The sequence below is a fragment of the Heterodontus francisci genome, chromosome 26 (genome assembly GCF_036365525.1).
Source record: "Heterodontus francisci isolate sHetFra1 chromosome 26, sHetFra1.hap1, whole genome shotgun sequence".
In the NCBI taxonomy this organism is placed as follows: Eukaryota; Metazoa; Chordata; class Chondrichthyes; order Heterodontiformes; family Heterodontidae; genus Heterodontus; species Heterodontus francisci.
In genome coordinates this window covers 60,297,733-60,313,548 of record NC_090396.1, presented here as the reverse complement: position 1 = coordinate 60,313,548, position 15,816 = coordinate 60,297,733, and the positions used below count along the sequence as shown (strand labels likewise).

General features: G+C 42.9%; 1 protein-coding gene across 1 annotated transcript in view; it reads right to left on the bottom strand.

Annotated features, from left to right (window-relative positions):
* Nucleotides 1-15,816, bottom strand: part of LOC137384384 (dynein axonemal heavy chain 17-like) — a 1,056,876-nt gene that overhangs the window by 694,799 nt on the left and 346,261 nt on the right. The window contains exons 25-26 of the mRNA XM_068058353.1: nucleotides 14,271-14,423; nucleotides 6,268-6,516 (exon numbers count right to left, since the gene is read on the bottom strand). Coding sequence (XP_067914454.1) covers nucleotides 6,268-6,516; nucleotides 14,271-14,423 — 402 coding nt within the window. The remainder of the gene's footprint in view (nucleotides 1-6,267; nucleotides 6,517-14,270; nucleotides 14,424-15,816) is intronic.

Genomic DNA, 15,816 nt, shown 5'->3' with positions numbered 1-15,816 from the left:
CTTCACAGATGCTGTATGACTTACTGTGTGGAGAATTTTCTGTTTTTATTTCAGATTTCGAATATCTGTAGTATTTTGTTTTTGACTCCAAGTCACATGCTATTTTACTTGTGCAGGCAACACTCTGGTGAGAATGGTTACTCAACCCCCAGCTGTAACATTTTTAAATAGGCTGTGTTTGCTGACAACGCAACCACTAGGTAGCGCCGTACTGGCACATGCGCAAGTGCAGCCTCATCCACTGAAACATCACTGTCTGTGATGTCAAGGCACCTGCCAATAAAGATGCGCTGCTCAATTTATCACAAAAAACAAATTAAACCCAAACCCCCTCAATGGCTGCGATCGCCGATTCCATCCCAGCCCCAACAGTACCCTGCTCCCTTCTGCCACTGTGCTTCTCTTCACCACTCCCTCCCGCACCCGTCTGCTTGCCGCTTGCTCCCTGCCTCACTGCTGCCTTCCCTCAGCCACTCACTCCCCACCTTGCGCTTCAGCAGCTCATTCATCACCACTTCTTCGGGTAGCACGGTGAGGAGCGATCAGCCAAGGGGGGGAAGCGGCAAGGCCTGGACCGAGCGGCTGGGGTGGGGGGTGGGGTAGGGTGAAGCGGGGTGCAAGCAGCTGAGGGAGGGAAGCGGCCAGGCCGGGAGCGAGTGGCTGCGGGCAGGCAGCATCAAGGCCAGGAGTGAGTGGCTGAGGGAAGGCAGCGGCGAGGCTGGGACCGAGCAGCCCCGTTCCAGCACGTGATGACATTTTAGAGCGCATGAGTGAATTAGTCCTGGCAAGCCAGGTGCTGACGTAGGCTGTGCATGCAAAGCACCACACTGGCAGGAAGAAACTGTTCTGCGCATGTGTGCAGCTGGGAACGCACCAATGACATCGGCATTTGGCTGCGTTGTCAGGAGTCACTTTGTTTAAAATATTACAAAGCAGCTGTGGCTATTGAGGAAATTTTCCCTGATTGACAATTTGTCAAATTAAAACATAAATTAATTTACATGAGCAATTACCTGAGGAAAGTTCAATGGTTTAGTTGCTGAATTTTTCTGTAACGCCTCCTTTACCTCTCTAAATTGGAGGGCATTTAAACCCTTTAATATTTAAAATTGAAGAACATTATTTATGACAATATCTGATGCTAACACTTTCAGAAATAAGCAAGCTCAGATTGTAATATATACAATTCAATGTAGTTTTTGTTGTCCTTTTATAGCATAGAATTTTGATTCCCTTAAAGACCATTCTAGCTTGAAAATTTAAAAATAAACTGCTTCGCAACCAGTTAGGCCCTGAAATGAAACTATGAGATAATAATGCCTGAACATTTAATGGAGTTTTATAAAATTCCTCTCTCCCTTATTTATTTGCCTGTTTTAATGAGTCAATGCTCCACTACATTTAGATAATGAGGCAGTTCAGATAAATAGATGAATAACCCACACAAAATTCTCCCTTCTCTTCGGCAGTCCCTCGGGAATGAGGTTGACTTTCTTCCACTCCAAGGTTGTGGGTCCTTAGGTGACTGAATAGTCCAATTCTGGATCTGCATGCACACTCTGCCACAGGTGGGGCAGGTGGTGTTTGGTGAGGCGACTGAATAGGAGGCTCGAGTTTCCGAACACTCCTTTCGCTGTTTGCACTTGGTCGCTGCCTGAGCATGTCGATGTTATTCGACTGGCTGACTCCTTCACGGATGCTGCTTCTCCATTTTGGGCGGTCTCAGGCAAGAGATTCCCACAAATCAGTCGAGATGTCACATTTTTCAGGGAGGCTTTAAGGACATCCTTGTAGCGTTTCCTCTGCCCTTCTGGTAGCCTCTTGCCATGATGGAGATTGGAGTAGAAAGCTTGTTTTGGGAGTCTTGTGTCAGGCTTGCGGGTGATGTGGCCCGCTCAACGTAACTGACTAGCCATGACCAGTTTCTCAATACTGAGGATGTTGGCCTGAGAGAGGACACTGATATTGGGGTGCCTGTCCTGCCACTGAATTTGCAGGATCTTGTGGAGGCACCGCTGGTGATAACTCTCCAGGGCTTTGAGATGTCTGCTGTACAGTGTCCATGTTTCCAACACTGCATCCCCTGTAGACCATGAGCTTGGTGCCAGGTTTGAGGTCTTCGTCATCAAACACTCTCTTCCTCAGATGACCGAAGGCTGCACTGGCACACTGGAGGCAATGCTGAGTTTCATCGTCCATGTATGCCTTTGCTGAGAGGAGGCTCCCAAGGTCCGAGAAGCGATCCACATTTTCCAGTGGCTCACGGTGTATTTTGATAGTCAGGGGGCAGTGTTGCACTGCGTGCAGCCTGGTGGAGGACCTTTGTCTTCTGGATGTTTAGCTTAAGGTCCATTCTTTCATAAGCCTCCGTGAATGCATCAACAAGGGACTGAAGCTCGGCCTCTGAATGTGCGCATATGCAAGCATTCTCAGCGTACTGCAGCTCAAAGACTTAGGGTCATTTAACGGAACCACCAGCATTTTGCCGACAGCAGCGCAACCCCCCAGCTGTGTAGGGAGGCTGCCAGCTAAATGGAGGCAGCCTCCCTGTGGGCCATCAGAGCTGGAGGCTCCATGGCCCAAAGAAGAAGCTGCAGGCAGGGAAAGCAACCCCCACGGCCCCAACGATCTCCATGGAGGGATTTCCCCTCCGACCTCGGCCCACTGAATTTTTTCTTTAGCCCAATAGTTGCAAGAACTCAGCCTACATGTTGAGAGTGGTTAATTTGGGTTTGGGTACTTACTGCACCATTGCCAAACCATTCACACTATTTTATCTGCTAATTCTTTCCACTTGGGACAGATAGCTGTTTCAGGAAAGTGGAAGTCTATTTAAAATGTGAAGACCTTGCTCTGAAGATGTCATCTGGACTTGTATGCTATATTAACCTAAAATTCATGAATGCCTGCCAATTGTGGGATTAGTGTGTGAGAACTCGTGAAGATGTATAAAAAAGTGCTCACAGCTGTGGCTCCTGGATTAGAGAATCTTTTTACTGGGTGGCTTGCTAGGACATTTTCCAGTCTACAGAAGGCTTTTTCATTATTTTTTACCATTATCACCCTCTGTAAGCTTAGCCTGCTTACTCAGAGCATAATTCTTGCTACTCTATTGTCTGGATGGAGGAGAAGGGTGAAAAGCAACAGCAGCAGCAACCATCACCAGCAATAGGGCCTCACAGAAGCCATACCCATCATACTGGAAAAGAGTAATTGTTTTGGTCATATCTGAGGAACGTTGCAGGAGGAGGCTGCTTTTCATCAGGCAAGCTGTTGCAGATATCTGCAGTCTCCTGAAACAGGACTTGCTGCCTGCTGGACCAGCAGAGCATACTTAAAGTCATCGCAGCCTTGAGCTTCTTTCACGACCATATCCATTCAAGCTTCTACAGGTGACATCAGCCACATATCAGTCTGCAATACACAGTTGCATCAAGTAGGTGAAAGAAGTGACTTGGTGCAAGTTAGGACTTGGCAGCAGAGTTTTGGATGATGGGACAGCAGCCAGGAGTGAGTTGCAATCATCAAGTCTGGAGATAAAAAAGGCATGGATGAGGGTTTCAGCAGCAGATGAGCTGAGCAGGGGCGGAATCGAGCATGGTTACAGAGGTGAAAATAGGCAGTTTTCGAGATGCTGTGGATATGTGGTTGGAAGCTCATTTCAAGGCCATATACAACAAGATTGTAAACAGTCCAGGTCAGCCTCAAACAGTTGCCAGCGAGAGAGATGGAGGGATGCAGTATATTTCTTTCCCATTGACAGCCAACAGAAAAGAGCGCGAGGATTTGCTGCAGTGGCTAGCTTCTCTCACATGCAAGACGTAGGGGGGAATTTTATCCTGGCAGCGGGGATCTCAACACCCAGAGAAACCGACACCAAGAACCCCATATCACCTCTTTTCCGGAATGCCCATCGTATTTAGTGCCAATCAGGCACTTAAGTGGACAGTGCCGAGCCTTCCACAGGATCAAGGACCCCATCGCCGGAAGTCCCACCCTTGCAGAGCTGCTGGCCAATCAGAAGCTGGCAGCTGCAGGGCCACCATGGAGGAAGTGGCTGTTACTGCAGGTACACCTACTGGAGACTGTGGAACATCGCTGGAACCAGGCCTCAGGTAGGTCAGGGCAGAATTTTATCCAGCATGTTTAAGCTTGTACTTCTGTGTTCCAATCCTCAAAATGGAGGAGAGAGGTCAGGTGGGACAGCAACTTAAAAAGAGTCTAGCTTTAAGATCCAGGAGATCCCTATCCAACCTGCATGGAATTGAAACGGTAACTGTTTGTGAGTACAGGCTGTTTTCCATTACACAGCTGCCTTGTGCTATGGAGACTTTTCCCTGAGACTGTTCTGTAAAAAGCATAACTGTCATCAAGCTGCATTGACTTCTTCCTCTAAGGGCTTTTCAACAAGAAAGAAATTAAAGAGAAGCCATAGTTTGATGAATCCAGCAAGTACAAACAACAAGGCAAGCTGCAAGTAACAACAGAAAAGTCTGATTTCTACCAATTTCCTCTCCGTCCAAAAAAAGGTGACTTCAGCAATTATTACCTTTTGAGACTGCAAAGAAAATGAAATTTGCAAAAGAGATATCTCCAACAGCTCCTCCCCATCTGGCATTTCTAATTGGTGCTCTCCAATCTTTGAACTTTTATTTGATACTTAAAAAAAAAGACTACTTTTAACTGAAATCCATATTAGCTAGTAGTTAGGATAAGTTTCTACTTAATAAATATCCTTGTCTTTTTTTAATGCCTTTAACCTTTCCCTGAATGCTTCTCAGAGTGTGTGGTGAAGTTAAACGCTTTCCCGAGTTTAAGAGTGTGTTAATAAACCCTACTTCTTTGTTTTAACTTTAAAATTTGTATTGTTTATTTATTATTAGGGTTTAAGGGAGGGAAAGAAATTCAATCACAAATCTATTACGGACAGGTGGTTGGAAAAACAGGGAAACTTGTACAGAAGAAAAAAATGAACTGCCTATTCGCAACATTAAAGAAAGCTGGTTGGTGTATTTTATTCTAGGATAAAGAATACAGTATATGATTGACCGAATTGGTAACTGGGTAAACATTTTAAAAATATATGTTTTGACCTGTGTGGAAGTGGGACTAGAAAAGAAAGTGCACTCCTGCCACCTCGGTCGTAACACCTAGTCTTTGTACGATCAGTTAATGGGAACAGCTTTTTCTGGTCTACCTTACCTAAGCCTGACGTAATCTTGTACACCTCTATCAAATCTCCTCTCAATCTCCTTTGCTGCAGGGAGAACAAGCCCAGTTTTTTCAACCTAACCTTGTAACTAAAATCCCTCAGATTCTTCCTAAAGTGTGGTGACCAGAACGGGATGTAATACGCTAGTTGGGCCCTAACCAGAACGGGATGTAATACGCTAGTTGAGCCCTAACCAGAACCTTATAAAGGTTCAGCATAACTTCCCTGCTTTTGTACTCAATGCCTCTATTTATGAAGCCCAAGATTCCATATGCTTTGCTAACTATTCTCTTTAATATAGCCTGCCACCTTCAAAGATCAATGCACATGCACCCCCAGGTCCCTCTGTTCCTGCACACTCTTTAGAACTGTGCTATTAAGTTTATATTGCTTCACCCTATCCCTTCAGCCAAAATGCATCACCTCACACTTGTCTGTATTAAATTTCATCTGCCACTTTGAGGTGTTATATAAATGCCAACTGTTTTTAGAGAAGAGAAAAACAAGAAAGGTTAAACTAGAAAGTGGTTAGCAGGCTGGAGATATGAGAAGCCTTGCCTATCAGACAAAAAGCCTTTTGCTGTATCTTGTCGAGGAGTGTGACAGAGATGTGAGAAATAGGGAGCAATATTCAAGCCTACATCTGTCCAAAGAAATTACTTAAATTTTGAGATTCTGTCCTCACAGTGCAAGGCCTTGTTCTGTGACTACTTTGCTAGATTTTGGCTGCAAAAACAAAACTCTGGAGCTCACTCAACTGTATACATGGATCTCTGAATGTTCTGATATCAAGTAAATGGAAGAAAAACTGCCCTCCTATATGAGGGGAGATTCTGTCCTCTGCCATCAAGTCTCCAGAGCAGAAAATTAAGGGCAGAAGAATGCAGGACTGCCAGAGTGCATCCCCAAACAGCTTTCAATATCCAATCGCCTGAAATCAACCCAAATGTGGGTGCAGTGTGACTGGAAATTATCGGCCACATTGGTATAAATACAAAAAGTTGTTATAGTTTACAATTAAATTTGCAAAATATGCCTTATTAATTGCTTGGTACCTTAGTTGCCTGCATGAGTTGTTGCCAGTGACGCTCCCTTATAGCTGGGTTCTGCAGCTCACTTACAGCTTTCAGTGAAGTCATTGTGTTCTTTATTAAGTTGTCTAAACCAGAATAAGCATCCCATGCCCTTATCTCCTTATCCATACTTCTTAAGTCTTTAACAAATTTCTTACAATCTGCATCCATATTTTCCACACTAATGTTTTTCCACTTGGTTGTCTTCCAATCTTCAATCGTTAAGCTAACCTGCAAATTGGAGATAATTTGTGAAAATAGGAATGTATTTTCTGCTCTTTTCAGAAAAAAAACAGTTGTACTATCTAGTATACTGTCAAGTTGGAATTAATGGATCAAAACTTGTAAATTACTCATCATAGGGGCTTCTCCTCTTAGAATCACAGAATTATTCAGCACAGAAGGAGGCCAGCTCTGTAGTAGAGTTATCCAATTAATCCCACCCCTTTGCTCTTTCCCCATAGTCCTGTAAATTTATACCCTTCAAGTATTTATTCAATTCTCTTTTGAATGTTACTATTGAATCTGCTTCTACCATCCTTTCAGGCAGTGCATTCAAGATCACAACAATTTGCTATGTAAAATAAAAGTTCTCATGTCACCTCTGGTTTTTTGCCAATCACGTCCAACCTGTGTCCCCTGGTTACCAATGCTCTTGCCACTGGAAACAGTAATTCCTTATTTTCTCTAACAAAATCATTCATGATTTTATCACCTCAGTCAAATCTCTTTTTAAACCTTCTCTACTCTGAGGAGAACACCCCAGATTCTGTAGTCTTTTCATATAACTGAAGTCCCTCATCCCTGGTATCGTCCTAGTAAATCTCCTCTGCCCCTTTTCCAAGGCCTTGACATTCCTTCTAAAGTGTGATGCGCAATAGAATACAATTCTCCATCTGAGCCCTAACCGGTGTTTTAGCAAGATTCAGCGTAACTTATTCGCTTTTGTACTCAATTAATAAAGCCAAGAAACAGAAATACTTATTTAACAGCCATCTCAACCTGTCCTTCCACCTTCAAAGATTTGTATACGTACACCCAGAGGTCTCTTTTTTGCAGTATCCCCTTTGAAATTGTATCACTTAGCTCATATTGCCTCTCTTCAAACTCCCTACCAGAATTTGTCACTTCTCTGCATTGAATTTCATCAGCCATGTGTCTGCCCATTTGACCAGAAAGATAAAAGAGACAGAAAGGAAAAGTTGTTTAAAACAAGATATATATTTTAAATTCTCGAACAATATCTAAAATCTTAAGGAATGAGACTTCACACTTATAAAAGTTGTTTTCAGTTAGTTTACCACACTGTTAAAAAGGTACTTACACAGAGTGGACAAGCCCTAACTTCTTCTGGTGAGTTTAAAAAAGCATATTATCTAAATGGTGAGAGATTGCAGAGTTCTGAGATGCAGAGGGATCTGGGTGTCCTAGTACATGAATTACAAAAGGTACAGCAAGTAATTAGGAAAACTAATAGAAGGTTATCATTTATTGCGAGGGGAATTGAATACAAAAGTAGGGTGGTTATGCTTCAGCTATACAACGCATTGGTGAGACCACATCTGGAGTATTGTGTACAGTATTGGTCTCCTTATTTAAGGAAGGATGTAAATGCGTTGGAGGCAGTACAGAGAAGGTTTATTAGACTAATATCTAGAATGGGAGGATTGTTTTATCAGGAAAGGTTGGACGGACTAGACTTGCATCTATTGGAGTTTAGACGTGTAATAGGTGACTTGATTGAAGCATATACAATCCTGAGGGGTCTTGACAGGGTGGATGTGGAAAGGATGTTTCCTCTTGTGGGAGAGTCTAGAACTAGGGGTCACTGTTTAAAAATAAGGGGTCGCCCATTTAAGACAGAGATGAGGAGAAATTCTCTCTCTCAGAGGGACTAATGTCACCAGAAGAAGTTAGGGCTTGTCCATTCTGCTAAAATGGACCATTTCACATTTTCTCACATTATCCTCAATTTTCCAGATCTTTGCCCACTCACTTAATCTATCTATATCCCTTTGTAGCCTCCTTATGTCCTCGTCACAACTTACTTTCCTACCTATCTTTGTGTCATCAGCAAATTTAGCAACCATACCTTCAGTCCCTTCATCCAAGTCATTTACATAAATTGTAAAATGTTGGGGTCCCAGCACTGATTCCTGCAGCACACCACTCATTACATCTTGCCAACCAGAAAATGACCCATTTATGCCTACTCTCCATTTCCTGTTAGCTAGCCAATCTTCTATCTATGTCAATATGTTACCTCCTACACCATGAGCTTTTATTTTCCACAATAACCTTTGATGTGGCACCTAATCAAATGCATTCTGGACTCTAAGTACAGTAAATCCCTTTATCCATAGCACATGTTACTTCGTCAAAGAACTCCAATAAATTGGTTAAACATGATTTCCCTTTCATAAAACCATGTTGACTTTGCTTGATTACCTAGAATTTTTCTAAGTACCCTGCTTTAACGTCTTTAATAATAGCTTCCAGCATTTTCCCTGTGACAGATGTTAAGCTAACTGGCCTGTAGTTTCCTGGTGTCTGCATCCCTCCCTTTTTGAATAAAGGAGTTACATTTGCTATTTTCCAATCTAATGAAACCTTCCCCAAATCTAGGGAATTTTGGAAAATTAAAACCAATGCATCAACTATCTCATTAGCCACTTCTTTTAAGACCCTAGGATGAGGTCCATCAGGATGTCCATATAGGAAGGATGTGATTGCACTGGAGAGGCTGCAGAGGAGATTCACCAGGATGTTGCCTGGGCTGGAGCATTTCAGCTATAAAGAGAGACTGGATAGGCTAGGGTTGTTTTCCTTAGAGCAGAGAAGGCTGAGGGGGGACCTGATTGAGATATACAAAATTATGAGGGGCATAGATAGGGTAGATAGGAAGAAACTTTTTCCCTTAGTGGAGGTATCAATAACCAGGGGGCATAGCTTTAAGGTAAGGGGCAGGAGGTTTAGAGGGGATTGGAGGAAAATGTTTTTCACTCAGAGGGTGGTTGGAATCTGGATCACACTGCCTGAAGGGGTGGTAGAGACAGGAACCCTCACAACATTTAGGAACATTTGAAATGCCATAGCTACAGGCCAAGTGCTGGAAAATGGGATTAGAATAGATAGGTGCTTGATGGCCAGCACGGACATGATGGGCCGAAGGGCCTGTTTCTGTGCTGTCTAACTCTATGACTCTATGATCAGGACCCGGGGACTTGTCAGCCCACAGCTCCAGCAATTTGCTCAGTACCACTTCCCTGGTGAGTGTAATTTTGAGTTCTTCCCTCCCTTCCATTTCTTGATTTACAGCTATTTCTGGGATGTTACTTGTATCTTCTATAGTGAAAACTGTGGCAAAATACCTGTTCAATTCATCTGCCATCTCCTTATTTTCCATTATTAATTCCCCAGACTCACTTTCTATAGGACCATTTTGTTAACTTTTTTATAACTATCTATAGAAACTCTTACTATCTGTTTTTATATTTCTAGCTAGCTTTCTCTCCTTATTAATCTTTGCTGTTTTTTTATATTCTGTCCAGTCTTCTGACCTGCCACCCACCTTTGTGCAAATATATGCTTTTTCTTTAAAATTGATACTATCTTTAACTTTTTTATTTAACCACGGATGGTGGGTCCTCCCCTTGCAATTTTCTTTCTCTTTGGAATGTATCTATTCTGTGTATTCTGAAATATCCCCTTAAATGTCTTCCACTGCATCTCTATTGTTTAATCTCTTAACCTAATTTGCCAGTTCACTTTAGCTAGCTCTGCTTTCATAATTGCCCTTATTTAAGTTTAAAACACTATTCTTAGATCCACTCTTCTCTCCCTCAAACTGAATGTAAATCATATTATGATCGCAGTGCCGAGGGACACCTTCACTATGAAGTCATTAATTAATCCTATCTTGTTGCACAATACCAGGTCTAGTACAGCCTGCTCTCTGCTTGGCTGCAGAACGTGCAATTCCAAGAAACTATCTTGAAAACATTCTATGAACTTCTCAAAGGCTACCTTTGCCCATCTGATTTTTCCAGTCTATATGTTGATTAAAATTCCCCCATGATTATCGCCATGCCTTTCTGACAAGTTCCCATTATTTCGTTCTTTATACCCCGTCCTACCATGTGGTTACTGTTAGGGGGTCTGTACACAATTCCCACAAGTGACTTCTTGCCTTTATTATTTCTCATCTTGACCCAAACCGCTTCTACATCCTGATTTCCTAAACTTAGGTCATCCCTCTCTATTGTGCTAAGACCATCATTAATTAACAGAGCCACCCATCCACATTTTCCTAGCTTCCTGTCCTTCCTAAATGTCATGTACCCTTCAATATTCAATATAAAATATAGTGAACATAGCCCTTTCTTGATCAAAGAAAGTAAAGTTGCCATGCAGGGCTTAATATGTGGAGACTGGTCTTCAGTCACAATATGAAAACTCTATCCACACTAAGTAATGTACTGTTCTTCCCCATTGCATCAATCTCCACACTCAAGAAGAAGGTATATTAAAGTAGTTTAAAATAGAGGAGACATTTAACTAAGGTCCTACAACTTGAAGCCAATAGATAATTCCAAGTTCTGGGTCCCTCATATTCTAGAATTGGATGGCCTACTGATTTTCTTGCAGACAAGATTCATGTATTATTATTCTTTGTTTTCAATCAGTTGAAATAATATCCAGCATTCAGAAATACAAAACAATGGCTTAACAACCTTCGAATTTCATCTCAGCACGGAAAATCAGTAAACATCATAAGAGAAATCAGTATCTAGCCCCAGCTGACTGGCCAACAGGTAAAGCATAAGAGAAGCAAATTGGTATTATGATGGGAGGAATGCCAAAGATTTTCTTGTCTCAGATCATTTATGTGGGGCAGGACCAACTCCTGCCAAGGACTTGCAATGCAATTGGGGAGCAGAGCGGCAGGCCTTCAGTCCAGAGTCTGAGGATTGTTTGAGTAGGGAGGTGTCTGTACATGTCTGCCTTTTACCTAGGGTTGCCACTGGGATCTCCCATAGACCCTCTGAAGAGAAAGACTTGCATTTATATAACATTTTGCATGTTCTCAGCAATTGAAGTACTGTTAAAGTTTAGTCATTGTTGTAATATTGGAAACACATTTGCGCACAGCAAGGTTGCACAGACAGCAATGGGGTGGGTGATTAAAAAGTGAAATATGCCCAACTTGAGACCCCGACTTGCTGCACGCACTTCCTGTACCTTTTCTACAGCTGTGGACATCAGGATGTCAGAGTGCATGGAGTGGCGGGATGCTTAATTAACGTAAGGGCTCCCACAGTGCAACTGACAGCATGACTTGAAATTTTGGTGCTGCACAGGTTTCCATAGCAACAGGAAATATGCAATAAAAGGGAATTCGGAGCTGCCGGTTCCCCAAGTTAAATGCTTCTGTCAGCACTCCTGTGGGCAAGATGCAGCAGTGCTCCTCACAGACCTCACAAGGAAGCCTTCAGATTCCCACAGTCCTGTTTGCCAGCATCTTCCCTCCCAGGCCTGTGCTGACTTATCCAGCCGTCTTGATTGCCAACGTTGTTCCCCGCCCCAGCTCTGATCACCAACCACCCCCCAATACAATTTGCCAACTCCCAACTTCCCGATTGTGGGGGCTGAATTTTATTCCAGTGACTGGAGTCCCAGCAGTGGGCTGGAAGGTAGCGGGAGACCCTGCCTTGGCTCTCCGATGGATCCCTGTTGCAATTTCATGGCAGGCAGGCACTTAACTGCCTGCCACTGGGAATGCCATCCCTTTAAGGGACAAGCTCCTGCCCCTAAGATGTACCAGCCAATCAAAAGGCCAGCAGCTCTGCAGTACCGGCAGTGGCACTGGGAGCAGTGATCACTGCCGGTACTGCAGAAGTCCTGCAGTACCGATGATGTCAGAGACCCTGGGAGAGGTGAATGGGGTCTGGGTCCGCGTCAACCGGGCCATTCAGGCAGGCTCTGACAACGGGGTGAGGCAGGAAACCTCAAGTACCCAGACCAAATTGGAAGTCGTTGCAATTTTATAGCCCCCCACCCCCCCCCCCCCCACCCGTTCCCATCGCTAGGGGGCCCATAGAATTCAGCCCTGGGTCTCTATTGCCTCCTGAATGTCAGGAACCATCACCAAGGGTCCCTAGTAACAGCCTCCTGTTGCGGATATTATTTGTCGCCTGCTAGCTAGGCTGGCCTATGACCGTTTGAAGGAGACCAGCTAAATGTTAATGAGATCCTGCTGGTAAGATCGTTAGGACCCTAACATCCCTGGCCTAGCCGCATTCTTTGGCCATTTTTCAGTGTCACCCACACCCTCTCCACCTCCTCATAAATATCAGGGCCAATGGGTCTCTGCTATTACTTCGCTATTCTTAGCAATTGAACATTCTCTGAGTGCAATGAAGAGGCAAATCTCCCCATATGTCTGTGTAATAGATGATTATACTTAATCTGGCATATACACATGCCTTTCCTTAGTTTGCATTTTCAAGATAAAATGCTGCTAGCCAATCACTTGGAAAAATTGCTGTGAAAATATGAAGCACAGTGACTGTGATAGATCAGAGATTTATCTTCTTTCAGATTACAAAAATCTCTGCACTATATATTTTTTATTTGGAAATAATAGGGTAGAAATTCATGTGGGCCTGTTTTTGAGCCGAGAGATCACACAACGCTAGCAGCATGCACGTAACCACGTGTGAAAGAAGAACACAAAATCAGTCACTATAATTAAATGGTGGACTGTCAGTGCTAGTTCTGATGGTGAATGGCCTAATCAATTTTAAGTTTTTCCTGATGATATTTAAAAGTAGTCTACACCTCTTAAAGAGGAGGCCCACTATGGCTGCAGACAATAAGAAGGCAACTCAGGAAATAACAGGACAAACAAATGGCTCAAGAGTCCTGCACTTTTCTGATACTGCAATGGAGGTCCTGGTGGAGGAGGTCTGAGGGAGGAGTGATATCCTCTGTCCACCAAATGGCAGTGGGCATAGGTGACAGATGGTATCAGTGCTGGGAGAATCACTTCAGGGACCTGACTCCAATGTAGGAAGAATTTTAATGACCTAAGATTGCTAAGGTAAGACACTTAACTCCAATCTCACACCACTCACTGCATAATCTGCACTACTTTAAGTCCCAGTATTCACCACCCTTCCCTTCCCCGATTACCAGCACTCTCCTTCATTCATTTTGGTACACTTCACTCTACTTGCTTCTGCTCCAAATACCACCCTTTGCATTTCCTACTTTCCTCAATAGTCCTGCCTTCACCTCCTCACAGCTCTGCCATCCTTCACATGCCAGCATCAATATTCAACATTATTGTGCACATCCTCAAACTATCTCACAAGGTGGTGAAAATTGGTAGCGAGTAGGAGCGGGCAAGAGGAGGAAGAGCATCTATTCAAGTCCTCACTCCAATTGAGGAGGTAGTAATGCACATCATTGGGATGGGTCACATCAGGGTTGTTGTGAGTGGCCAAACTACAGGGTATATCCTACAGGGTCCTTGGCTATCTTTCTGGTGCTTCTCACTGAAATCTTACATTCAAACACTTTGCATGGCAAAGTGCAGCTGCTTTCAGCAGCCACTCGTCTTTTTCTGCTCATCCTTCACACTAAACATTAATCCTTGTCCCTCTCATCTCATGTCAACAAAATGTGGTGTGCCCAGTGAATGTGTTGCTGACAGAAAGCATCAGCCAAGGTGGCCCTGTATCACTTAACCTTACCGTAGCAAGCACTAGCACAGAGACTGGCACTATGCATACATTTGATGCTTGCCCTGACCATCACTTATCCAAAAAACACTCAGTTAAAATCCCTCCAAGTACGTACTTTTAAAATCTGCATTTACATCTACCTCATTCTGAAGAAACCACAATTAATAATGATCAGTCCACCCCATTTCATCATGATTAAAATTATAAACCTGAAGACAAATAATGTGCAAAACTTACAAGGATAGCCATATCCCACAGTTCTTTCAATAACACTATTTCTTTGCGGCAGGCTTTCAACTGTTTGCAATCAGGAACCGAAACTTCAAACAGAGCAGCTGACTGTGTTAGTGCTTGCAATTCAACTGTCATGGCAAGAATTTTCTTCTGAGCCTATAAAAGAATCAGGAAAGATATTTTAATATTTGGAAAGACTAGAACAATTTTTATTTCTAATTTGAACAGAATCTCAAAGTATTTAATAGTAAACAAACAGTAGACACCTGCTAGGAAGGGTAGGTGAAAGAAGAATAGTGCAGGGGAAAAAACACAATAGAAGAAAACTTCCTTAAGAAAAAGGGAGATGCTTGGAAATATAGTTGCATGGTTGGATACATAGTCACTGAAGAAGCGATCATGAATGACTGAGCCGAGAACAAGAAGTATGTCATTGTTGGAGGAGAAAAGTACATGAGCAGGGGATATATGGCTGAAAGAAGTGAGGGAAGATTGTGGAGGAAGTTGAAAGCATAGACAATGAACTTAAGTTCATTCACTTGGTCAGCTCATTTGTATACCCAGAAGTATAGTCATTGGTGTAAATCCTGTGAAAATTAGTTTAATTAAATTAAGTAGATAGAAACTGGAGTTCAGCCTTTAAAAAGACAGTTCAGTCTGCACACTTCAGTAGCAGCAGTCTAGAGGATAACAGGATAGGAAGGAACAGTCATCCATTTCATTTCCAAAGCTCAGACTGTGCTGTTCATTTTTTCCATCAGTTTTCATGCATTATGACTACAGAGAAGCAACAGCACAAAACAGCCAAACAAACCAGAAGAGCATGGCACCAAGCAAAAGGAAAGGAATCCAGAACATTACAGACACAGATCTCCAAGCCTCCTGGAAGAGAGGGAGAGCAGAAAGCACAGACTCCTGGGTGTGCAAGCTAACAAGCTTCTTAGGAATATCATTGGTGTCATCTAGACGGAAGTGGCACTTAGTTCCAACTCCCTCACCTCCAGGACTCCAAAGTGGTACTGAAAGAAGTTCAAAGAATTCAGAAAGACATCCAAGGTAACACAGAAGACACTCTTCCTTTACATCCTTCCTCACCCTGGGCACTAGCACAGTTTGCACACACTCAAAGCAACACTTCACAATAAACTCTGGTTAAGCTGGGCTCTAACTCAGCTTTTGCACTATGGCTACCAAACTCCCCTAGCAGCAATAACATGCACAGCCCTAAAACTCGTTATATTGTTACGACCGAGGCGGGAGGGGTACACTGTTTATTCTAGTTCCACTTCTCCACAGATCACAACATATATTTAAATTTTCCCACTTACCAATACGGTCAATCATATACTCTATTTTTCCCAGAATATAAAACACTAAACAGGTTTCTTTAATAAACAACAGCATTATCAGTTTATTATTAACAACTCTTAACTAGTAATGAAGTAAAGCGTAAACACACACATTGAAATATTAAATATTAAAGTTCCCTTTTTACCTTAGAGACACACACACACATACACACCCGGTTAACTGGAAAAATAAAGGGATT